The sequence below is a fragment of the Aphelocoma coerulescens genome, chromosome 2 (assembly GCF_041296385.1).
Source record: "Aphelocoma coerulescens isolate FSJ_1873_10779 chromosome 2, UR_Acoe_1.0, whole genome shotgun sequence".
NCBI lineage: Eukaryota > Metazoa > Chordata > Aves > Passeriformes > Corvidae > Aphelocoma > Aphelocoma coerulescens.
The window spans coordinates 69,514,427-69,541,042 of NC_091015.1; the positions used below are offsets into that span (position 1 = coordinate 69,514,427).

General features: G+C 40.0%; 1 protein-coding gene and 1 long non-coding RNA gene across 6 annotated transcripts in view; one reads left to right on the forward strand and one right to left on the reverse strand.

Moving 5' to 3' along the window:
* The window catches only part of COL15A1 (collagen type XV alpha 1 chain), a 116,129-nt gene that overhangs the window by 65,715 nt on the left and 23,798 nt on the right, over positions 1 to 26,616 (forward strand). For 3 of the 4 annotated variants that reach the window (XM_069007928.1, XM_069007932.1, XM_069007929.1), the window contains 10 exons: positions 2,579 to 2,647; positions 7,473 to 7,508; positions 10,105 to 10,167; positions 11,065 to 11,100; positions 11,194 to 11,277; positions 17,376 to 17,441; positions 19,238 to 19,273; positions 21,709 to 21,771; positions 23,753 to 23,830; positions 23,951 to 23,986. In XM_069007928.1, the coding sequence (XP_068864029.1) occupies positions 2,579 to 2,647; positions 7,473 to 7,508; positions 10,105 to 10,167; positions 11,065 to 11,100; positions 11,194 to 11,277; positions 17,376 to 17,441; positions 19,238 to 19,273; positions 21,709 to 21,771; positions 23,753 to 23,830; positions 23,951 to 23,986 (567 nt within the window). The remainder of the gene's footprint in view (positions 1 to 2,578; positions 2,648 to 7,472; positions 7,509 to 10,104; positions 10,168 to 11,064; positions 11,101 to 11,193; positions 11,278 to 17,375; positions 17,442 to 19,237; positions 19,274 to 21,708; positions 21,772 to 23,752; positions 23,831 to 23,950; positions 23,987 to 26,616) is intronic. The other variant, XM_069007930.1, reaches the window with a different exon arrangement.
* On the reverse strand, positions 2,087 to 20,004 carry LOC138106746 (uncharacterized). Of its 2 annotated transcripts, none has more exons than XR_011149089.1 (4): positions 19,916 to 20,004; positions 3,562 to 3,796; positions 3,233 to 3,289; positions 2,087 to 2,336 (listed from the first exon to the last, which is right to left on the reverse strand). It is a non-coding gene; the product is annotated as an uncharacterized lncRNA (long non-coding RNA). The 2 variants fall into 2 exon arrangements; XR_011149088.1 differs by having other exon boundaries at positions 19,763 to 20,004.

Here is a 26,616-nt window from a genome sequence, read left to right on the forward strand (position 1 = left end):
AGAGGAGCAAACATAGCAGATGAGCAGGAGAGAGTGAAAACTAGGAGTCTCCTCTTTTATGGATGCCTTTGCAGAAAGATCTGAGATCTAACTGCAGTAACAGTATCTTGACTGGCTTTATCTTGAACTTTATCTAGTCCAAACAAAATTGGCATGATTGTCGTTTTCCTGAGAGGAATACTACTGTAAACAGGCTTTCTAGCTGTAGCTGATCTTTTGGATGCCCACCCCTGCCATCTGTTGAGGCAGCACCATGGTCTGCCAGTTTGTTAGGGTGACACTACCTTTTGGGTGGCAGTCTGTTTATTGCTGTAAGGCTGTTTCTGCAAAACACTCCTGTTAGCACTTGTTAGCATCTGTGATCAGCTATGTGCAAAAACCAAATGGCATGGTGTTTGCTGGCACTTATGCTTGCCAAAAGAACAGTTTGAGCTGCAGAAGGTACCTGGTAAACCCATTAAAAACATGCAGATGTCAAAAGAGATGATGTGTTATGTAAAGCAGGCATCAAGCACTCTCTTAAAGGGAAAAACAGACTGGCACAGTGCAGTCAAGGAAAAGGACCCAGAAACACAGTTTGTGGTTTACCCTAAGCAGTGAGTGTTTGGTTAAAAAGGCCAAAGAGAATATGAGGAGATTTTCAGCTGGTATTTGATACACTCATTGCTGATGGAGGAGCAGAATGAAAGTCTGAATAACATTCAGTCAATCTCAGGTAAAGTGGCACAAATGGTCTTTTGCCTTGGTCCCCCAAAAAGAAGGAACTGATTCCAGCTGTGCATTCCTTCTGCTTCTCTTACTCCTGTGGAATTGGCAGAAATGGTTAGAAGAACGGGATCTATCTTTTGCAGTGGAGTAGGGAGGGTCAGATGGTGTTTTCCATACCTTTGGTGTAAAGCTGTCATTCGATAGTAGCTCAAGGTCATCTAACTGGTGTCTCACCCTCTCCCTTTTCACCTTCTCCTGAGTGCATCACAACTGTGCTAAGCTGGGCCATTTCAAGTCACCAACGGGCAGGAAGCTAAGTAGGCCAGGAGTATGCATCCTCTAAACATGGTAAGCTGACACAAGGGCTTGTCATCAGTAGGAGGCAGAGATTCTCCTTTGCTCCTGTTTCTTCTCCCATCTGCAGACATTCCTGGCACATGCCTGCCCTTCACATGCACTAAGATTCATTCCATCAATTCTTCTGCAACCCAATATAATTTACTAAAATTTTAGAGAACTCTTGTACCCCAAAAGTAACATATTTTCTGCCATTTTAGTCATCTAAAGGAAAGTGAGGGGATTCAACACATGATGCTGATGTTGCAAATGAAGGCTGTATGACTATGAGTAACAAAGTGAAACAAAGAAAGATTAAGATTTTCCCTTTTCAGAAAAAGGAAACAATTAAGCCAGCACAGCTGCAACTAAAACTACAGCTTAAAGCAAATGGACAGTTCCTGGCTGGCATGGTTCATCCAGATGTTTTGAAGCACAGTCTGACAAGTTTAGACTAGGCACAAGCCAAGGGATAGGAACATGATAGGTGCTAGGGCTGAAACAAGCAATTAGGGCAGCCTGCAGTTTTATTTATTGGCTGCTTTGGAATTGGTAGCTCCTGCTTCTGCCATGGATCTGGAATGTCATAGAACAATGAAAGCTGGAGGGAGGTTGCTGCTTTCTGTGTAGTTTCCTGTAAAACTATTAAAAAATCTCCATGCGAAATATGGAGGCTGCTCTCAAGGACTCCCACTACGCAGAGACTTGTTTCTGAAGCAGAGGTTAATGGAAATGGACAGTGGGCTGAAGCAGATGACCTATAATGAAAGTCTCAGGTAACTGAACTTGCTTAGTCTGGAGAACACTTAACCTTCATCTCTGGAATGTTCCGAGGCCTGAGGTTCCAAAGCCCTAAACGACCTGATTGTAATTCAGTGTTGACACCACATTCAACAAGAAGATGGGACAGGCAGCCTCTGAGAACCCTTTCAACATAGTTAATTCTACAATTTGATGGTGGAAATTTTATTTCTCCTCAATTTCATTAAGCAGTATTTTAGGCAGGAGTTCAACATTCAGCTCTGAGAATTAGGAAGAACCTTTATTGGTGAAAAGTGATTGCTGCTCTTGACAAACTGTTTGCAAGTTCTCCCTGACATAAATCAGTTCTGGTAACCCTTACTAGTCATTAGTGTTTTCATAGCTGGGTGGCAGGTAAATGCTACACAGAAAAATACACTTAAAAGTGTGCTTAAACACAGTACATGCTGTTTCACTTCTGCCTGGTGCCCTTCTGCCTGAAGTCCTGGAGCAATGGTGTCAAGTTGGCAAGACAGTAAAGACCAGAGTTTCTGTAAGGAAGACCAACATGTTTTTATCACATTTGAGCAGAGCCTATCACCAGGACATCATCCATTTGCCTCAGAAAAAAAGTTAATGAGAAAAGATAAAAATATTTGTGTTCAGTATGTTTCCAGTATTTACAGAACTTCAGAAAACGGAGCAGTTAAAAAAAAAAAAAAAAAAGAGAGAGAGAGAGAAAAGATAAATTGATAAATTCTTAAATTCTGTAGTATTTTGTCTTTTCCATTAGGATATGGAAGGATCAGGTAGCATTGACCTGTTAAGTGAATCGAGAATTTCCAGATCAAGGGGGCCAAAGGTAAGTGGGTGTTTTGGGGGAGGGGAGTATAATTTGCTGTTTCGTTGTTTGGTTTGGTTTGGGTTTTTTTCAAAAAAAAGTTTCCTCCTTTCTGCTTTTTGGAAACATATAGCCCCAGTCAGCCATAGGTTGAGAGTCACTACACTGAAATGGATTCACTTGCCCTAGAATGTCATTACAATAACTGTGTCCTCCAAAGAATTGGAATGGTATTTCTCTGATACCTCATTAGCTAGTGATTTTTAGATTCTGCTCTGATATATTTTTGAAATTTTAAAGGGTGAAATGAAGGTTTTCATGTTATCTAGCTCTCTATTTCTTCTTTCACCCTAATAGATTCCCTTCTCACTTATGAAAGTGAATCACACATACAAAGATGAAACTGAAATGTTGTAGTTTGACAACCAAATGTGTGTAATCTGACATGCCACTTTTAAACTAAAAATTTGCTCCCAGTAGTGTGGCAGCAATGTCACAGACGAAGAGATACTTTTTTCTTCATCACTGTGTCTCAGGAGATTTTTTGCTAGTGTGGGCCACTTAAATCAAGTAGAGAACATGGGAATATAATGTATCAGTACCTACCAGATCATTTGGATTTATTGTCATTCTTAACAATAGAAGGAGCTCCAGTGGTTTAGTCTGGCAACAAAAGGAGACAAAGGCATGATCTAGTAGCTGCTTATGAGTCTCTGAGGGGCAACAATAAGTATGATGAAGCCAAACTGTTCCTTGTAGTGCCAGATGGTGCAGCAAGGGACAGTGGTCACAATTTGCAGCTTGCATTGTTCAGGCTAAGCCTTAGGAGAAGGCTGTTCACTAGGAGGCTGGTGCAGGACTAGGGCAATTTGCCCAGGGAGGTTGCAGAAGATCTTGAAATTACCAAGACTTTGCTGGACAGAGACATGACTGACCTGATCTGAAGCTGGTGACAGTTCTGCTTCAGGGGATGATTGGATTTGATAGCCTCCACAGGCCTGTGGAAGCCTGTGTCTGTGATTCCATGAATCATCAGAAACCAACTGAACCCTGGAGATAGGAGTGACTTTGAGCGGCTCTTTACTGTGTTGGCTTAAAGTACTAGTAATTGTGAGTCACTGAAGTTACAGCTGATAGCTTGGAGAACTTTGCTTCCTCTTACGTCTTTTCCTAGATATTAAAAATAACACAAAAATACAGTTACAAAAATAAGTATTGAATCTGTTAGCTGAAACAAGGAGGTGTCCAAAACCAGGTCTGGAATAGCGGATTCTGACCTGCCTTAGTCACAGCCTTACTCTCACATTTGGTTTTGTAACAGGCATTGTTTCCAAATCACTCAGCTATAAATATTTTTTAAATGTCTTGTTGCACTTGAATAAAATTTTCCTGTTACTGCTTAATTATTCTGCAAAGCCTGAGTCAGTAAAGAGCGTAGATGAGAAAAAGAAGATAAGAAAAATAAGAATTTTGCTGTGATTATGAAATTGCTTTTACATAGTTACTGGTACTGCGTTATGGGCCCTTTACACCTTATCACAACCCCAGAGTACCCAATGGTGTTTTGGTGAAAACAGAGTATCTGCTTCTAAGGGGGCTGCAACTCAAAACAGCTGCTAGGAAATAAATTATATTTATTGGCCCCATCTTTGTTAACATTCTTGTTAATCTTTAATCAGAAAGTAGTGGTTGTATTTTGAAGTAGAAATATCAGATTTAATTTTTCTGATGACTTCAGCTCTCATTTCCAAGGTTTCTATTCTTTTTCTTCCACAGATAGGTGTAAAGTTTCATTGGTGTTTTCTCATTATTTAGCATTACCATTTATTAGTGCCTTCATATTCCAGATAAAGACAACTTAATCACTTCGTTGAATTCCTTTCTCTTCCATTCAGCTTTCTAAAATGACCAATAATAAACTGCTGTTGATTTCACCATCAAAGAGTCATAACTGTACTTTACAACTGATGCCACCGTATAGAGATGAGAGGAATTTGAATTTCCAAACATTTTTTGAAATGACAATTTGGGACACTGCTTTTAAACCTAGACTGTGTTGCCTCTAAAATGGTAGCATATCTTAATTTTAGCCAAGAAAGCAAATTCAAAAAATTATAAGAAGTTGAAAGCAATCCCTTGCAAAAAACGCATTTGAATAAATTTATTTCTAATATTTTCTAAAAGTATGTATAGTATGCAGTGACAGCACTAAAGTTGTCTTTGTAAGCAAAAGAAATCTTTAGACCTTTCCATGATAACATAGAGCAAGGCAGTATTTAACAGAACAACAACGCTAAAACAACGCTTACATTTTATTGCTCTGTTATATTACAGATCTCCAGCATTGTTTTTGTAACAGTTGTGGTTGTAAATTAAATTTTTGTTCTGAAAAAAATTTCTTTTGAAATGCCATGTGGATTTACCAGTAAATTCAGTGTATTTTTATAGGATTCTGCAGGAAGACGTGGATAGCATGGACCATTAGGACCAAAAGTAAAAACACTTGAAAGCTAGCCTATATTGCTTTGGCATATATTTTTTTATAATTTTTTATTTCTATATTCCCAGAATTTGCCTGAACATAACAGCTTTCATTTAAGAGTCAGGTACTGATTAAGTGTGGGACAAATTTTGTTCCCATTCACACTGGGTATCTATCCAGAATGTGTATTATCAGAATTATTTCACACCCAACAAGAGCAGTGAGTAAATACTAACTGGGCTGTTACATTTCATGGCATCTTTGCTAATTTTTTTTAGGACATTTGGTGATTTCTCTTTGTTGCTTGTTCATACATCATTCTGGTTTCCAAGAGGTTACATATATGCTGTTGAAAGAGAAATCTGCATGAGGAGGCCTTCTAATCCCAGAAAGTGATAGGAAAATGTTCTGGAAGGTGCTGGGGGAAGAGGGGAGGAGCAATAACTACTTTGTCTTGGTTTTGATTTGAGCTCAGAAGTGACTGAATTTTTCCGCTTTGATGCTGCTACTGGTTGTGTAGCCCATGAGGACAAAATGGAGAGATGAAACATCCCAGAAGAAAAGGACAGATCTGCAGAATGGGTCCTTAGACAGGAAGAGATTTTTCCTATTCCTACATAAAGTACCACTCAGATTAATAGTACAGTATGACAACACCTTAAATGGGAAGTTAAAGAAATTCAAATTCTTCATTGTCCTGGGAAATAACAATAGCATTGAAAGAGAAGGAAATGGAAGATGAGAAGTGGCGGTCTCCATCCTCTCCCCATGAAATTTTCACCTGAACTGACACCTAGGATTAATCACTGACTGCCCATTGCCAGCAATAACTGCATGCACCTGATTCATAGGACAACAGCCACCAAAGATCCGGCCAGCCCCCTCTGTCTAGAGTCTGTCGAGCTCAGCTTCTAGGGCCGGAAAAAAGTCCTTCCATTGGGTACTACTCCTGTTAATGCTGGATGACTTTACTCATGAGTGAAAAAAATGGCGATTTGCACAACACGTGTTGGTGAGTGATACTGCGGTGGACTGGCAAGAATAGATGTGCTCTCACAAGATGCTGCTCTGTGCACAGGAGTAGGTGTCCAGTCTCCACACTCAAAATACACTTTTTGTTAAGAATTTATTCTCTGCCCTTAGCCAGAAATTTTGTTTTGAAGAAACGCTGCTTCACAAAGATTTCAGAAATTGAGGTAGCGGGATTCCTAGGATTTAGGAACTGGGCTGGAGCCGAAAAGATAGTCATAAACCTTGGCCAAGAGACTTCACCATCACCTCAGTTTAATCATTAGTCATTCCCCAAGATACAGGAAAAACAGAAAGCAACATGCTACTGCCTGACATCTTACAAAAACAGGTACACTACAGCAAAATTAATATAAAGTGGTTATAATACACTATCATTCTCATGGGGATGAATTTTACACCCACTTTTCATGATTATAAATGACTTCACTAGGCAACAGTGGCAAAATACAACAACCACCCACTTCCCAAAACCAAGAGCTAATGCATCACGAGGAGTTGAAGGTATAGTTCTGTTTCATGCATCCTTCCTTCATCCTTCAAATGCCCCAGACAAGTACAGCTGTCAGAGAAGACCAGCTATGATAAATTTTCTCTCTTATAAGTAAGCATGGATCCAAATTCTGCTTTTGCTTTTGTTATTATGAAAAGCTTTTTTCATTAACAACCAGTCTACAGTCTTCACACACTCTTGAGTATAAGAACTCCCAAAAAGCAGTAAGCATAACATTTGAGGCAATGACTGATTTGTTCCAGTTTATATTCTCTAACTCCAGTGAAATAAACTAAATTGGATGTTCTCTGTCTGTTACAAAATCAAAGAACTCTGTCTATTTAGTGCAAAAATCCTGCAGAATCAGTCCCGAAGGTGGAACAGTGCAGTGTTCGTTATTTTGCTTGTGGTTTGACACAGTGCCTGGGTAGGTGGAGAGAGCAGCAGTGTGGGGGGACAGCATTAGCTGTTTTGGACAAAGATGGTGAGTCCTTCATGGAGGCACGAGGTCATGGCTGTGTTGGTAGATCTGGGGAACGTTACCATGTGCTGATTTCAGACATCAAAATGAGGGTTCAGGCATGTGGCTTGGTCGATGCTCAGCAAAAATAATTAGTCATGACCACAAGCTCTTTAGATGTGGGTGGGAACCGGGTGGTTAAAATTCCAGAATCAAATTACAAACGTATGCCAAGCATCACTTTACCAAAATGTGCCTTGTTTTTACTAATCATTTTACACCATTTGGATCCTTTGTTTTTAAGCAAAGTAACATACATGTTTAAAATCCTTGCAGTTACTGCTCACTTTAATATTTGAGCCCTACTGTGTCTCTGTTTCAGGGAGAAAGAGGCAACATAGGTGCACCAGGTTCAAAGGTGGGAAGTTTATTTAACCTGATCTAAAACCTCAGTTGTTTCTTTCCTCAGTTTCCTTTCATCTCTTAATGCACTTAGGGGATAATGAACATTTCTTGTTCTGTCAGCATATTAAAGCTCAGGATGGCTTCTCTGGGAAAACAAACCCCTTTCTCTGGTGAATTATGAGTATCAGGAGCCAGTGTAACCTGGTGCTTAAGACTTCTGCTTAAAATGTGGTTAAAATTGCATCTAAAATTGCATCTAAAAGGTGCTTGTCTTGGAAGGTGTCTTGTGAGGCCCTTTACATTTTCCCCAGAACAAAAATGAAAATCAGCAAAGCTTAGACAGAAAACTAAGTTCCACATGCCCCCTACTCCTTCATATGGTGGTGTGGAGCTATCACCTCACACCAGTGTGCCCCACCCATGACACAGGTCTGTGCTACAGTAGTAGGCTCATGTCTATCGTTTTCCCTGTCTATTCTGCTTTGAACTCCTCCTGGAGCCCACCCCAAAACTCCCGTTTGGGTCTGTGCTGCTCCTTGCTGGTCGCTGTCTGACCTGGGTGTCTTTTGCAGGCATAAGCCAGCAGAGAGCGCTGATGTGACTCATAGAAAATAATAAAATAAAATAAAATATAAAATAAAATAAAATAAAATAAAATAAAATAAAATAAAATAAAATAAAATAAAATAAAATAAAATATCCTTCCCCTGCATTTGGGACAGCACTGAAATCAAAACTTGGTCTAAGAAACAAGATAAATGCAGTTATGCTTGCTGAGTACAAGCATATTATCACAGTCTTCTAGCAGCATCTGCTTGTTTATTTTTAAAAAAATACCAACAATGTAACAGGACTTTACTTGCTATAAATTCCATCTGCTGTACATATTTTGAGTGTTGTCATTTCACATAGATATTTGTCAGCGTGATAATTAAAGCTGATGCATTGACACACAGGACAGTAGTTTAACTCTTCTTAATCAGTTTGATACAATAGAATATTTTCTTTATTATTATGACTACGTGCCCTTTCTTCTGAGGTCCTTTTTCCAGTAATTATTGTTGTTTTATGTGATAGATGCATTTGAAATACGTGTATATTTTAAATGGAATTACTACAGGGCTATTTAAAAATAAGAAAAACAAGCAATTTATCTCTTTAGCTCTCAGACTAAAAAAGATCTTTGTCTTCTTGTATTTGAGCAATGAGCTACATTCTTAAAATATGGAGGGACTTAGAAATAAGGATGTCTCTGGATACATTAGTTGCAATAAAACATCTTACCTATCCTGGATCTTTTCTTCCCATTTAAATTTCGTTAGGAAAATTAATGGGAAAAATTATTCAGCATTTGTAATGGTAGGAAGCTATCCTGCAAGTATCAACATGCCTGAAATGACAACATTCTGTTGCAGAAATGCTGTTGGTCTGAGATTATTTCCTCTGCCCATTTACCTTTGCTGCAGATAAATACTTATAATTTTCCACAAGCACTTGAGAGACTTATGTCCCAAGTACCACTTTTTGCTTAAATTCCATTAGCATTCAGACACCTTTTATCCTGCTTATAAAATTGTTTATGAAATGAAGAATAAAGTACTTCAGAAATCATACTTTATTCCTGACCCACACGCTTCACACATCACCGACAAAAATCAAAAAAAGCAGTGAGAATATCCTTTTTTAATGAAGTAGACACATTAAATCTCATGTGGTGGTAGTATCTACTGCTAAAACCCAAAAATATTTTCTTGAAGCAGAGGAAAAAGCTAGAAACAAAACAGTATTTTCCAAAAAACAAAACAAAACAAAAAAACCCAAGCAAATTAAAAAAAAAAAACTCAAAGCCAAACAAAAAAAAACCACACAAAACAAAACAAACACCCAACAACCCCACCAAAAAAACAAGCTAACAAACTCTTAAAACAAAACAGGAGTAATTGGTCCCTTGGATTAATCATTAGGCTGCTCTGTGTCATTTCCTTTGCTCGTTCATATGACACAGAGAAAAACAGATGCAAAAAGTGTATCTCACTGTTTATCTGGTCCTTTAAGAATTTAGAGCCTTCTTTTATCCATTTTTCTCAGGGAAAACTGCATTATCATTACTGCTTCTGTTTTTCATGTAGAACAGAGTAGCTGTCAGATTCCAGCAGTCATATACAGTCCTGTATTAAACTACAGCAGGGGGTGTTTTCTGCCCCACATACTGACTCCTGTCTGCATCCAATGCCAATGTCTACATCCCTCCTCTTCCTCCAGTTTGAGAGTCACTTAACTAAAGGGTGGAAATAACTCACCAAATGTATTTTGGGGGGAAGCAACGAAATTCACCCTTTTGCTAAGCAGGGGTGGAAGCAGTGAAGAATGATTGAAGCTGCATTAAAAAAGCCTGTAAGCCTGCTCTGGAGAGGGGGAAAGAGCAGGAGGAATGGAGGGAGCAGGTGACTAATGAGATAATTAGCCTCCCCCAAACCTGCCCACCAGCCTGTTCAGAACTGTGTCATGTCCCTCCCCAGTGGCAGCCTCCTGCTTGTATGAAACTGAATGCAGTTTAGAGAGCATGACAGTTTGTTTGTTGTATATTATTGTTGTTTTTATTGTTGCAGGGGATGCCAGGCACAGATGGGAAACCAGGCTTTCCTGGCATTGCTGGGCACGCTGGAGAAGTGGTGAGTAGGGTTACTATAATCTGTGATCACCTAACACACACTGGCTTCCAAACCGACCTCTTAAAGATCCATAGGAGCCCTACCAGTACTTGCTAGCAGAGTGTGAAGAGCTGGGGCTGTGTTTGTCCTGGTTAACCTGGAGCAACTACCTCACATGCCGAACACAGGAGCAGGGTGTCCCTTGCCCACGCCTCCCTCATCAGTCAGAAGAGGTACAGGCATCTCCAGAGGCTGATTCTGATCCCTCAATGCTCCCTCTGCTTTTAATTATTCAGAAATCAGCTCTGCCTTTAATTAGAGGAAAGCCAGCAGTCTCATAGGTAATTTTAATGTATTTCTTGTGCTTAAGACCCTCGAGGATTACAGCGTGATTTCCTTGGGAAGTCCCGCGGCTCGTCCCCTGGCGCCTTCCTCTCACTTGTGCCAGACAAACTGTCTGCATTTCCAGCACAGAGAGTTCTACAGAGGGGCTAATCAAGCTTAGAAATAAGCTGCCTGAAAGATGACAGCTTAGCTCTCCTGTCTTCTCCTATCTGGTCCCCTGGGAAATCCCAGGCCCAACTGTGCTGGAAGAGGACAGCACAGCCAGGGATGGCTGATTTCAGTGCAGTGAAAGAAAGGTTCACTGAATTAATTCCCAGCTAATGAAGTGGTTTGGGTCCATTTGCTTCTAGTCATCTGTGAACTCTGTCAAAAGTTCTGGGAAATACTTTTAAACATCAAATCCTCAGAAGATCTGAGCTGAAACCAGTTGGCCCCATGTGTCTTTTGAGAGAGCTGGGGATTGATCATTCTGTACATGCGAGTCACTGCTGTGCTTTTTGTGAAGCAAGGGAGAGCAAATTTCACAATTTCCCCTTTTAAATCACTTATGCTCATTTTTTTTATCACCTCCAGGGTCCAAAAGGGGAGAAGGGTGACCCAGGACCTCAGGTGAGATTGTGTGGATTTCATTCTTTTTGAAAAACCTATGTGAAATGTAGCACTTAGTATATGGGTTCTCCACATGCAATGCTTTTGAAACAGGGTGAACCAGGACAGGACGGGAACAGTATTGTGGGACCACCTGGACCGCCAGGACCACCAGGACCAGTCATAGCAATACCTGAGGTGAGTGTGTACATCAAGCAGTGAGGTCTGTTACTCCCTTAATAGAGAAGAGGGCACAAGTGGTTAACACACTGGCAAGTCTCCTGCTCATATTCAGGTCATAAGTCTACTCCTCAAAACAAAAGAATATCAATATGTCTCTGCATCAAATGGATTAGTTTTGAAAATATTACATTGGAAGAAAGAGGGTAAAAAGCTTACCTACAAGAATTATGAGGTCATATTGAGCACCTCGCACAAGCTCTTGAGGTGATTCTGCAGGAGTTGTGAACATCAAATAAAAAATCAACAAAGAAATACAAAACTGGGGATATTTTACAAAGCAGAGCACCCAAGGCACAGCAGTATTTGGAGGAGAGACGTGTTTCCTGACAGTTGTCCACAAACCGGAGCACTGACCCCTTTGTGGAAGCAACAAAGGGTAAAATACTAGAGGCTCATAAAAACTCTCCAGTATGCTTTAGATGCAGGTATATTTTCAGTTAGTTTTGCTGTGTGTACATCAGCCTTTGCAGAAGCAGTACTATTTGCAGTAATGAAGGCTGGAGATTAGGATGAATCCCACTTGGAGCTGACAACAAAAATCCTAGTAGTTGGCGTGGTATGACATTCAGATCTGGAGAAACTGTGAGTGGCTGCAGGAAACTTCACCTCTGAGAGCTGGAGGTACCTAAAACAACCAGACTCATCCAAAGGAATGCATATAAGGGCAATAAGGAGTGTTTTGTAATTGTAAGAAGAGAAAATGCCCAGCTGAGAAATCTGTGTTAGGGTGAGCTTGGCACCATCATTATCACAAAGCTGAACTACACATAACCTTTTTTGACTGAAATAACTAGGCTTTCACTTAGGCTTCTGCTACTGATAGCAAATATAGCATTAACTGGCATCCCATAGGCCACATCACGCATCCCAACAGAAGTGTTTTTTTTCTTTACTGAATTTACTGGGAATCCACGTAGAATACTAGGATCTTGGATCCTGAGTCTTGGGTGAGAAGAATTATAGACTCACAGAAATGCTGGCTGTGTGAAGATCTTGTTCAAAGTCCTGCTCATAGTGGGACTGTCAGCAGCTCTACACTTTAATACAATTCTGTTGGAGTTTCTGGGGAACTGCTCAATAGCTGTGATAGAAATGCTGATGTAAAACTCATGTCCTTTCTCACAACCCTGCCACGGTGCCACTGTGGTGCCTTAATTCATATCAGTGACTAAACAGTCTGTTTGCAGTAAAAATGAACCTTAACGTGTTGCTCCATAGCTCATTAATACTTGAAAAAAATACCATGAGAGCCTCAGAGGGAGGTCAGTATATACAAGGAATATAAAAATATTATTGAAGCTGACATAAACTAACTTTTTGCTGGAAACTTGTTTGCTGGAGACAGCATGGCTCCCTACATGCCCTAGTCATTGTCCTCACATCTGTCTAGCACACAGCTATGTCTGAAGAGACCTAAAGTGCATCCTCTGAATCCTCCAGATCCCTGTATGAACCACTTTTACCATGTATTACAGAAATGTATAGAGCTTAGTAGAAGCTGTATTGCATCAGGTGTATTACAAATCCATACAGAAACCCATTTCCTTCTCTAAGTGTTTTTGGGTTTTAGAAGTAAGCTCTCTTAAAAAATTGAGAGCATAGTATGTGTGGCTTTATACACATTTGTAGTGTAGGTGTTCTGGGGAGGTACAGCAAGAGCTGTCAAATCCTCTGTATTGTTAATCAGAAGATTTCTCTGAGGACTTGGTGTACTGGATTTTGATACAGTTAGTTAAACCTGTGTGGAAGTATATGTCACTGTGTATGACATTGAATTCTTCCTATCTCACAAATGTTTGTGTAACAGGACATTTGCTTGCAATGCATTTGCTGAGATAGACATTAAATTATCCAAGTGCATTTTGTTGACTCAGTCTCTCATCTTTCATAGTAAGCTTCAAATATGGAAAAGAACTATTGCAAGCAGACCTATCAATTGCAGTTGGAATTGCAGAACTAAAATAAATAACACTGCCACCTGTTGTAATGTGGATATTGGCTTGATGTGGGCAGAGCAGCAGAGATCAGTGATCTGAATGAACCACGGGGCACTTAGAGAGATCACTCCCCAGGTCAGGGTCATTTAATTCATTCATTTAACTGTTACGTAGCCAAGGACTTCTTGGGCTACAGAAGTCCAGTGGACTGATCCATCAGAACTAGAAGGAAGTTTTCTTAGGAAGGGCTCTGTGGCTACAACTAAACATACTTTAAAATAAACTTTTTATGAAAATAAAAGCAAATACAGAGTTAGTGCAATTTCAGCACTGTTGAAATATTTAGACCTGACACGAACAGCTGTGGCTTAGGCCCAGGCCTCACCAGTATCTGGCCAATAGCACATTGATCGAGCTGCTCTGAAAAGTGGACCTTGGTTTTCTTCTCATTTAACCTGGTCCCTATGTCAGTGGAGGGGATTTGGTTCCTTCAAGAACCATTTCTCATACCATGAAAATACATGTTAGGTTAAAACTGAGGTCTGCCATGGAACCTATCCATTTCCAGACTTCTGCAGTTCCCACCAGCACTGTGGGTCTCAGAGGCTTGCTGTCCTTGCTGCCTGCTCTGCTGCCTCCTGCGATTGATCAGGAAGTCTGCTCCTGTTTAAAAAAACAGTGTCCCTCTGCTGCTGTTTGATATTCCAAAACACTAAAATCAATATTTCTCATCCTATATTGGCTATTTCACTCTTTTGGAGCATAGTTGCTAATACTTGGTGCATTTTCATGAATGGAATCACAATAACCAAAAAACCATAATATTTGTTGCTATGATTTTATCACACAAATTTAGTTGGGTACAGTACAGAAGTAATTTTGAATAGACAAATGTTCTTGGATTTAAATTTCAAATTTTTAAACCTTTATCTTTGGCTGCCACTATACACCCCTAGTTTGGGTACAAGAAACAAAAGTCAAAATGAAAGGTCGATGTTGAGGGTGTAAAGGAAATGTCAAAAGATTTTGTTCACTCTGTTCTTTCTATAGTTCTAACAAGGCCATATTCATGCTTTTTGGATGCAGAGCTGAAGGTTTACTTAGAAACCAACCCAGACAATTATCCTAAAACACAGCAGTGAAGAAAATATGGAAAATAGTGTTGTCCTTACTATTGTAGTCAGCACTTTCTGAACTAATTCAATGTGTTAAAGAATTATATTGCTGGATTTTTGTTATTAAACCTGTTTGCACACCCAAACCCAAAGATAAATAATTATACACCTGGATGAGGTTGTGAAGAGTGCAATCTTTTCCTCTAATCATCACTCTTCTACCTTTTGTTTTCAAATCTTCTTCAGCCTTATGTACAGTTTTCTGACTTCCAATCACAGTTTCCATTTGCAGATCAACTGTATGTATAAAATATACAATGTGCCTGATCCCAGACTCAGCAAAGCCTTTGGGATTCTTTTCACTGACTTCAATATTGTTTGGATTGAGCCCAAAAGCAATGAATACTGAGTGATTCCACAATGAAAAGACCATGTAAACCCAGGACTCCTGGACTTCTGCCACCAGATAAAGCAGAACAATTGCAGCAGCAGGACTCTTTTATTACTGTCATTAATGTAGCAGCCTATGTCCTGTTCCTTTCCTGGACAATGTAGAACTGGAAATAGAGCGGGATCAAGGGCATCGTACTACCCCTGAAGAGTAGCAGAGTTCATGCAGCCTGGAAAGTGGGGTGCTGCCTGTAGGATCTAAACTCTATTTTTACTTGACATTTTTTCCAGTGGTTTTTGTAGAACATGAGGACAAGGAGAAGGAGCAGAAAGAAGCACCCAGTACAAGCAGCAAGCTTTAGCTGTATGAATTATGCAACATGACCTCAAAGTACAGAAAGCTGACTGTATACTGTTGTGCTCAGATGACATAGGATAGGATAGGATAGGATAGGATGGGATGGGATGGGATGGGATGGGATGGGATGGGATGGGATGGGATGGGATGGGATGGGATGGGATGGGATGGGATAGGGTGGGATAGGATGGGATAGGATAGGATAAGTGATCTGAATCAGAAAAATAGTATTCATAAGAGTATTGGAAGTGATCTCTGGAGGCCATATGGTCAAACCCCCTATTCAAAGCAGGGCAGTTTCAAACTCAGTTCCTGGACACTGTATTCATAACAAATGTTGGAAAAGATTGTGATCTGGTAGTGTTGATCTGCACATGGTTGCAGGCAGAAAAGGGGACATTCAGATTTCACAAAACCTCAGTGAAAACATGTTTATTCATGTAATAAGTTAATCCCTGGCACCTGAAAGCATGCCCTGTCCTGGCCTTTTGAAATTCAGATTTTCATTACGTTGAATGGGAATATGCTGCTTCACACAGAGCCTTATATTGAAATGGATAGCATGGCTTGCCTTCTAAACAAATGGACCAATTCAAGCTTCCAAGGAGATTCAGAACATACTTCTGAATCCAAAACAAAAGGCTAAAGTGTCAAATGGGACCATCGGACTGAAAGAAATTAAACAAATGACAAAAACAAAGGATGTCTTTTCACCTAAAACATTTATGTTGAACAAGCACCTATATATTGTCTGTCTTGAATTGTTCTGTAAGACCACGTGATGCAATATTGGGAACACCTATTTAAACCAGAAAGTTAGCTATCTGAAACCAAAATGAAAGCCTAATCATAACATCAGGACAAGAATCTGATGGGGAGCAGCCAACACGGATTTACTAAAGGCAGTTCGTTCCTGATCCAAATCATTGCTTTTCTGTGGACAAGGGATGGGCATGGAATTTGTAGACCCTGACTTTGGCAGGGCTTCAGATGCAGTCTCCCATAGCCTTGCTATCATCCAACTGATGGCCTATGAAGCGGGTAAGAGAATGATAAAATAGGTGGAAAATCAGCTCAACTGATAGAGAGTTGTGACTGGCATTCACAAGACTGCTTCTGGGGTATGGTGTCCAGCTGTGAGATCCCCTTGACAAGAAAGACAGTGACATAATGGAGCAAGCCCCATCCAGGGCTACCAAAGTGTTCAGGGGACCAGAGCACTGAGAGAACTGGGTCTGATTAGCCTGGCAAAAAGCAGGATAAAGAGAGGCTTTGTTTCTGTCTGCAACTACATGATCAGAGGATACTGAGAAGATGGAAGCAGCCTCTTCTTGCAGGTGTATGTAAATACTGTAAGATGCAACACACCCAAGTTGGAGAAAGGGAAATCCCAATTAAATAAAAGTAAAACCTTTTTAATCCTGACAATGATCAAACACTATAACTGATTGCCAAAAACAATTGTGGCATGTCCATCCTTAGAGGTGTTCAAGAATTAACTGGACAAGTCCCTGAGTGACCTGATCCATTCAGACCTGCATTGAGGAGTGTTGGACCAGAGCTCCAAAGATCTGTAATGGAATTATGCAGAAATGCCTGGGCTAATGGAGAGTTCACCAACTCCAGGATAAGAAGCAGTATAACAGCAGTGCAATTACACTGCACTATTAGGCATCTTGAGACTCAGAGCTGGGTAGTGTAGAGCTAGTCCACATCCTGGGAACCCCCACAGCTTGGGGTTCCAAGCTAGTTTCAGACACAGCAGCATGATCAGTGCTGACTTAGGAATTGCAGCATGGAACTGCATGGTGTGATGCAGACATGTCCAGAATATAATTAAAACTTCAACTCTGCAACAGAGGATGAGTCTGCTCAGACTGATTCACCATCTTAGAATGCCAGTGACACACTGGAGCATAAAACCTCCATTTCATCTTTATCTTGCTGATAATGATGCTGAGAAATGACTTCAGGCTGCAAAATTTGGTGTCATAGCTTTCAAATTTAAAATGTGAGTCAGTTAATTAAATTTCTGAAAGCATTCTGAGATCTTTACGAAAGAAATGTAAAAGAAATTCTAGGTTTTGTTATTCCAGATGTACAACGAAAATTAGAAGTAGAGAGTCTTTTCTGTGGCCTTATTTATGTTTGGGGGTTTTTCATAGTTATAAAGAGATAACTTTACATTTCCAAAAATGTGTGTGTGCCTCAGATAAACAATTTGAATAACCTGTTTCTTAACCCCTTTTTTAGTTACTTCTCAATGATACAGACGGAATTTTTAATTTTACTGAAATTAAAGGATTCCTTGGGCCTCCAGTGAGTATATGCTGCTTTATTAAATCTTCAGATTTGCTCTATCTTCAATGTCTTCTTTTGAGTATCAACCAGAGATGAGTTTCCTACACTTTAAGATTGTGTTCCTGCTAACTCCAGCACTAAACTCTGCAGAAGTACTTTCAGGCAAAACTGAGTTCTGTGTGAACAAACTGCTTTTACACATTTCTATGAAATAAAGAAATTGGCTTATCTCTCATTCTGAACTATATGCTCAGAATTAAAGAAATGTAGAACTGTTGCAAAAATAGAGACCAAGATTCACATTTATTCCATTTTTTTCCTTCTTGTTTTTCAAGTAACAAAGCATTGGGATAAAGAGTGTTTTGCTCATTTCTGCTTGGGACTGCAACTAGAAATGCTAGGCTCCTGTGTATGAATTTAGTCTCACACAAATTATAACAGTGGATGAAAAACTAGGGATTTCATGACAGAACAACAGATGTGAAATTTAGGTTCCATTCTAGCTGCAAAATAGTTCAGCCAAATACTTGAAATCCTGAATGCTTCTTGGTAATGATTTCAGGTTCCTAGGACTGGATCTAAAGAAAAATCTACCTTTTCCAAAATGTGGAGTCTATTCAAACTTGCCCGAAATTGTACAACATGCTGCACTTTGCAAAATCTTAACCTCCACAAATTAAGCAACTTGCTTCACAGCTAGTTTCATTTGTGGACTGTTGTTTGTGTATTTCATTTTATCTGTTTTCTTGTTGGCGAGCACAGTGATCTCCCCCACATTCAATCCCTGATGAAGCCAGGAAAGTCAGAATGTTCATAGCCAATAGCAGAATTTCACTCTACATAGCTTAAGTTTGCAAAAACCTTGTGTCTTATTATTACAGCTGTCCCAAAACAAATATTTACTGAATCTGTCATTGAACTGGGAAGAAGGGCATTAGCTCTAGCAACAGCTTGTAACCTTTTTCTGCAAGTCTAGCATGGCTCTTTCCCACTTGTTACATGATAGGACAACTCCATGTTATTGTGGCTGCATCCAGCTGTGCTTACAATATAAAACAGTTTTCAGGGAAGACTATTTTCATGTTTTTCCCAAAGACCGGATTCTCCTAATCCCTGGACATAATAGGATGCCAGGATAGTATGGGCCCCCTTGTGTGAGCTCTGCACAGGTATTTGCCATTCAAACCTTTGTTTTGTAGTAGATGTTAGAGCCACATTCCCACAAAAAAGAAGCAGGTCCTGTAGCTTGAAGCACAGTTGCAGTGAGAAAGATTTGAACCTCAGTATCTAAGCTCTAACTTTAGTCAGGAAAGAGGTGCAGTCTCATAGTGAGTGGGGTAATAGACATCCTGCTGATTTGAACCAGAATTAAAGTGTCTCTCTGCAGATATCACACCTGGGCAATCTTAAATGTGCCCAATACAAATCCCAATCTGTGATTGTATTCGCAGCCTATTACACACTGTCTATCCAAAGACAACCAGGACCAAAATGGGAAAGGTGATCTCTGTGCCAGCATCTGGAAAAGATTCAAAGGTGGCTGGATAATGGTTGCATGCCTTTCATATGTAGAAAATATAATCCATTTTGAGTCTTTTCTGGATCTCTGTCTCTTCAGTTTTTGAAAATAAACCCTAAATTAGAAGCATAGGGCATTGTGCAGGTTCACACCTTTGACATCAACTGAATGAAGTTCTTAATTCAGTTGCAGATGAGTTGATAGTCACAAATCACACAACACGTGAAAAATGCATACTCTGTTTTGCAAGTCTGTAAAATGTGTTTGTAAGGGTATGAGTTTTTTGATTTTGCAGGGACCAGATGGCAAGCCAGGTTTACCAGGATTTCCTGTAAGTATTAATTTCCTAGGATTTAAGGTTTTTTCCAATACAGTTTAATATTTTTTAAAAATTATATTGTACACAATTTGCATGAAGTCTAATAAATTTTCATATAGGATGCTGCAGGTCTTAGGAATTTACCAGCTAAGGTAGAAATTTATTCTGTGGGAAATGAAATATACTCTGATATGCTTATCTCAGGGTCAGTTACATAGTTTAAATAGAGATGTAATTCATGGAAAATTACTACCTAAGGGAAGACCTATGCCACATAGAAGAAACAAATGGAACAAATGGACTTTTAAAAGTTGTCTGCATATGTATATGTAACTGTGTTATTCTTTAGCCTTTTTTATCTCCACTACAGAATACAGTAAAGCCCTACAAGATGTACCCTTTTTATTTTATCCTTTAGGAAATATTTATGATTTTTTATAGTAGACCAGGGCTACCATGTAAGCATTGCACAACCATAGTATCAAAAGGTGCCTTACCTACCTATTGCACTCAGACTGCCATGTAAACATAATAAATATCTTCATTAACCACCTGGACGCAGGACTTGGAGGGACACCAAGTTTGCGGATGATACAAAACTGGGAGGAGCTGTTAACTCCTTCCAAGGCAGAAAGGCCCTGCAGAGACACCTACATGAATTAGAGGGCTGGAGGATCACCAACTGTATGACGTTCAGCAAGGGAAAGTGCTGGATTCTGCACATGGGATGGAGTCACCCCGGTTGTGCATGTAGACCAGGGAATGAGGTGCTGGAGAGCAGAGCCAGATAAAGAGCCCTGGGGGTCCTGGTCGGTGGCAAGTTGAATATGAATCAGCTGTGCCCTGGCAGCCAGGAGGGCTAACCGTGTCCTGGGGTGCATCAGGCACAGCATTGCCAGCTGGGCAAAGGAGGGGATTGTCCTGCTCTGCTCTGTAATGGGGAGACCTCACCTCAAGCGCTAGGGGCAGTTTTGGGTGCCACGATATAAGACATTAAACTGTTAGAGAGTGTCCAAAGCAGGGCAGTGAAGATGGTGAAGGGCCTTGAGGGGAAGCCGTGTGAGGAGCAGCTGAGGTCACTTGTTCTGTTCAGCCTGGAGGAGACTGAGGGGAGACCTCATTGCAGTTACAACTTCCTTGTGAGGGGAAGAGCAGGGGCAGGGCCTGCCCTCTTCTCCATGGTGCCCAGTGACAGGACCTGAGGGAGTGGCCTGAAGCTGTGTCAGGGGAGGTTTAGGTTGGAGATTAGGAAAAGGTTCTTCACCCAGAGGGTGCTTGGTCACTGGAACAGACTCCACAGGGAAGTGGTCACAGCACCAAGCCTGACAGAGCTCAAGGAGTGTTTAGACAATGCTCTCAGGCACATGGGGTGTCCTCTGCAGAGGCAGTAGTTGGACTTTGATGATCTTTGTAGGTCCCTTCCAACTCAGCATATTCTGTGATTCTGTAATTATTTGGCTTATGACTTCAGATAGTATTGTTCTAATTATGTAATGTGAGGGAATTATTTTCCCTTGTTATGATTGTTTTACAGTTCAGAGCATGCATATGATCTCAGGATCCTTTGTCTCTTGCCTGAGAACAACTAAGGAGAAAACTGACCAAAGATCTTAACAAAAAGCTGGCAAATTGCCCAAAATTCTACAGAAGATTGCTTACTAAGTCCTGGGTATTGTGGACTGCATAGAAAACCAAAGAGAAAGAAAAAAACTCATTAAAAATACATTTCATTTGAAAAAGAGCTGATAACATTTAGAAAGTGATATAGTGAATTCTGGGTCTCTGTCATTTATAGAATTTCTACAGACATGGAAATACCATTCTTGTTCTCACCTCATGTCTTTTATTTATCTCTTGACTAATGCAGAAATTATGTAGACCTGAGTTTAGTTCTTGGTGGGTAAAAAAATGCTTCTGAATGCTCTTGGAAGATTGTAAAGCACAATTTGATCTGAGGGGAATGCTTTCCCCACAAAACAGATAAAGAAATCATCTTGTTTTCAAATAGATAATCTCTAGTTCAGATTTTTTTTTTTTTTAACATACTGTTAAAAATATACCTTCAGAAATTCTATTGAAAATCAGTCTGGTTGAATGATTATGGAGAGAGAGAGGATCAAGTACAGAGGAAATAGAGAATTTTAGGTTGAATTTCCACTCTTATTAATGTTTGCATATTTCCCTTTGTGAATGTGTGTATCATCCACACTGTGATAAACATCAGGGATTTTTCATTTTGTTTTTCTAACAGATTCTCCTTTTGTGATATTTGGTTTAGGGAATAACTTGAGTCAAAGAGCAATTTAGTCTTGTAAGAATTCTTAGATTGCAACCAGAGTGATTTAAGTTCAAGTTTGCCGATAATTTAAAATTACATTTAGTAAAATGGATTAGCTCCATATTCTTCACAAATATCACTATGGATTTATGTACTTGTTTTTGCCTAGGGCCCTCGGGGTCCAAAGGGTGACCCTGGTTTGCCTGGATCACAAGGACCTAAAGGACAACAGGTATGAAAAAATGCATAGGGGGAAGTATATGCTGAGAAATGTGTTAGATGATAAGTACTTAGTGACATTAAAGGTTTAATGATTCTAATTTTTCTAGGGATTGTAATGTTAATAAGTTCATGTGGAAAATGTACTAGGTGGAATGTGAAAGTGCTAAGCAACATCCCTTGATATAATCCCACCAAGAGCTAATCTTCTTGCTTCAGTGTTGAAATTCATCAGTGCAGTACGCACTTATCAGGTTAAGTCTCTTTAAACATTAAACATGAAGTGACCTCTTCTTTCCAGCTGATTGCTGTGCTGACACCCTGGGATCCTAACCAAAAGACCAAACAAAAAAAAGATCGATCTTTTCCTCCTCCTGTGCCAGAGAGGGCTTAGCCTACAGAATGTAGACTGTAATTTTCAATTCCCAAAGAAAGTATAAGACTTGAGGAGCTCTCTTAGGATTCTTTCTTTTGTTTCTTCACAAAAAATGTGTATTTTATGACAGTGCTGAGAGGTTACTAAAGACTGACTCTGCTCTTCTGTAAGTACTGCAGCTATTTCAGTTTTCTTCCCCTTCTTATCCACCTGCAAGGAAGCAGGGGAAAGGAACATCTAATATCTTGGGGGTAACAAAAAGAAAAACAAAAACACTTTCTGTTTATTCTTTCTGAGTAGCTGAGCTCACTTTCTCACAGTAATTGGAAATGGTTAATTATGTTTTAAATTGGGTAGCAGATGAACAGCATCATCACTACTCAGAAGGAAACATCTCAAGCCACAAATACCAGTCCCCATTTTCTATAAGATTTCCTGTTCTTTTAGACAGTGCATGAAATGATCAAGCTCAAACTTAAAACACTCCGGGTGCTTTTTGGTTTGGGTTGTGGAGGTTTTTACTTTTGTTTTTTGGTTAGTTTTCTTTTGTTTCCGGTGTCCACACTGGTAAGGACTCAAAGCTTTAAAGGCGTTTAATTTTGGACCCACCAAAAACATGGTGATGTATCTGACACTGTTTCTGCGCTGTGAATACCAGACTGTGCTCAAGAGTGAAGTTTGGGAACCACAGTGAAGCTGTACAGACACCTAGGAGCATTTTACTTAAAGGATCATGAAATTCAACCTCAGGTCCCTAAAATCTCACAGAAGATAAAGTCAATGAAGCCAACCAAGCCTTAGGGAGACTCCAAAGTATCCAAAGTATCTTCAGGGAGTCTTCAAAGACAATGATTTAAGAACTTTTGAGAAGAACTGAGTTACAACACTTAGAGCTCAGTGAAAGGTCTGTAACCTGGACTGTCATTTTAATCAGCAATGCAATTGCTAGTTTCAAGCCAGATTTCTTCCACGAGATCTTGGGAAAGATGTTGTAGCAAGCTGCCTGAGGTAGGAAGAGGAAAGTTACAGCTGAGTGATCCAGAGTGGGAACCATGCACTTAGCACTGAAAAGTGATAACTCGTGGTAGTGGAAGAGGAATGCAGAGGGTCACAGTTTGAATGCTGGGAATTGGCCTTCCCTAAAGTTAATGAGGTTGCATCATGCTAGGCACATAGAGGCACACTCATGCTTTCCTGATAGTAAAATCCAAACATCTACTGTTCTATCAAGATTTTGCATTTCCAGCAGGATTTGCTGACCATTAAGCTGATGGTACACAAGATGACACCAATAACCTGTCTGCGTTTGGTGGAGACCTTTTGTGAACACAGCATATTTCACACAGTTACTCTACGGAGAACAGTTTAAGTCTTTTTTAAAAAATAAGTACTTATTCATCTCAGGGAGATATCTTTAGTGTACTTTATTATGTTTTAAGAAGGATCATCTCTTTTCTTCCCCAGAATCAAGCTTCACCCTACTCATACTGATATCACTTTATGTTTGATATCACAGCATGACTAACCCGTCATGCTTCAAATGAAAGTAATGCTGCTTTGACTTTTTCTGATTCACTGGGAACTGCTTTGTAAACCATAATTACTCTGATAATTGCAGGGTGAAAAGGGAGAACCAGGTGCTGTCATTTCTGCTGATGGATCTTTAACTGAATTATTAGGAATAAAAGGGGAGAAGGTGAGCTAATACTGTGTTGCGTTCCTCCAGAATTATTTGGTGGCCTTGCTAACAGCCACCTTTGCTAGACATTGCAGGAATTCTCCTTGTCATTGCTCTCTCTGTGTCCGTCCTCAACAGGGTGAAGCTGGAGTGGTGGGACCAGTGGGACCAATGGTAAGATGATTCCAAAGATTAATGGCTTTTTTTCTTTTTTATTTTCGCTTTGGCTTTACAGATATTAGTAAATATAAAGATACTTTGGTTTAGCTTTTCATTAATTCTGAGTAGGGATGATAAGGAGTATTTATGCTTCAGGGTGATCACTGTCCTTTAGAAAATAGTGTAGTTGTTACATATGTGGTGCTGTGAACTACTGACTTGATGCAGAGTTTAAATTCTGCTAAAACAACTGTATCTGTTACTATCTAAACCAACAGTGAAACATCATCAGAGCTAGAAACTTACATGACTTATGACTCTGAGTGAACTGGGTTTGTTTAGCCCTGAAGATAGAACACTAAGAGGAGCTCTAATTGCTCCCTGCTGCGGCCTGAAAGGGAATCATAAAACAAAGTCAGGTCCTTCTCAGAGGTGCACATGAAAAAGACAAGTAACAAAGATCACAAGTTCCAGCAAGGGAAATTTCACTTAGATATAAAGAAAAAAATTCACGTTAAAAGTGGTTAAACACAGAAATAGGTGCCCAGAGAGACGGTGCATTCTGGAGCAAGGTGTTGAGCAGCATGACTTAACCTACAAGCCTAACTTACAAGATTGTCTTGTAAGCAAGGGGTTGTGCAAGAGGATCTCTCTCTTTCCACCTAAATTATCCTCTGTTTATAGGATTTACATTAATATAACTAACTGCATCAGCTCAATTTCTGTCAATGCCAGTAATTTGCCAATGTGTTGGATTCTGAGAAAGCTGCGCACCAGACAGTAGGGTAAGACCATGTACCAAAATCAGGATTTAGAGGCCTTCTTTCAAGTATTTGGTCTGATACTTTTAACTGGACACAGAATGTTGCAAGAAAGCACAAGAAATTAGTTATAAAATAAGAACAGTTGCCCAGACTCAGCAGTGTTAGGGCACCAATTTCTTCTCATCTAGTATTCCAAAGAAACCTTTGCTTCTGCTTTTGATGTAGCCTGGTCACTGTTGTGTCTAAGTGAATGTTAGCAGGGGTTGATATTTCTGCACACCAAGGTATGTAGGAGATTTTTACATCAGTTTCTGTAGTCTTCAAAAGGGGCTAACTGGGTATGCTGAGTAACTGCTTTCTTAACTATTGTGTATCAAAATACCCGGAGGAAGCTGTCCTAATTTACCAGAAAGGATGTTCCTGTGCTCCTCCTTGTATGACTGCAAAATGATCAACCTCTTCAACCTGACACAGAATACCTTTGAATGAAAGTGAACTTTGGAGATGATCTCATCCACATCACTGCCCAGAGCAGGTCTCTTTAACTCAGGAACTTGTCAAGTGAAGTTTTCAACAGCTCTTAGGATAGAAATTCCACAGCCTCTCTGGGCAGCACATTCCAGACATTTGACAAACTTCAGAGTAAAAAAAAATTTCCTTATATTTATTTGGAATTTTTCATTTTCTGGCTTGTGTTCACTGCCTCTTGTCCTATCGCTGTTCATCCTGTGGACATCCTTTTCCTGTCAGCCCCAAACTCTGTGTTTTACATCTCATTTAGTACTGCCATGAGATGCTTCACACAATTCAGCATGCAGATCAGGAAATCCTTGCTAGCACTGGTGGGAATGATTTACACTTCAGGAAATTTTGGTACACAGGGCCTGCCTCAAGGCTTTGCTCAACCAGTTCTCTTCTTAGTGCAGAACTCTCGTTTGATCATCGTTGCTAATGGGGCGATACAATTTGGTGTTGTCCCATAGAAAGAAATCCCTTCATAGTTAGTGTGAGTCCTGTGCAGCAAAAATGTACAGCCTTTGCTGGGCCAGAGACCGTGATGCGTAACTTATCAAAGGTTTTAGTACGATGGTTCTGTTCCACTTTGTTCTAAGTAAGTCTCTGGCCCAAGAACACCTTTCAGGTAGCTGGGGACCCTGATTGTTCCTATCTGCTCTTAAAATCATAGACAAGTTTCCAGAATTTAAAAACAAATCCCTAGTCATTGCTCCACTCCTTTTTGAGACTTCAGCTAGATGGAAGATAGGATCACAAGAGCTTGGAGCACATGGAGCTACAGAGAAGTAGTAGCTTGGCAGATGAGAACTGGGGATAGTCAGGAGGCCAATAAAATTATTAGCAAAAGCAGACAGACTGAATCCAAGTTCCTGCCACAGGAGAAATGAGAACCTTTTACATGCGGGATTATGCTGTTCCCTGTCGGTGAAGCAAATGGCTGCATATCACTGAAGAAGAGCACTTAGTAAGAACCTCAGTGTCAGCCTGCCCAAATCTACTGTGCTGTTGTAAATGAAGTTTCCTTTTGTGATAAGAAGACTCCTGTGGCTTCCTCGGTTCCTTCTTTCACTTCTAGCTGTGACTGCTCCCTTTTGTCTCAGGGAGTTGCCAACACCTGTCAGACTGGGCCAGCACCTAGAAAAAGTAGTAAAGGTGGCCTCAGCTTAGTCAACTCTCACACTGTTAATGTTTATTTGAAATCCCAGTTAAAGCATGAGATCAGACGCTGCTCTTTCTTTAAACTAAAAAAGAAGTCTGTTTCTAATTGTCTTCACAGCTGATTAAAGTTCAGATTTGCATATTCTTTAAAGGCTCAGGTTTTAGAGAGTGAAATAGGAAAATACCTCATAACATTTTTGATTTCTT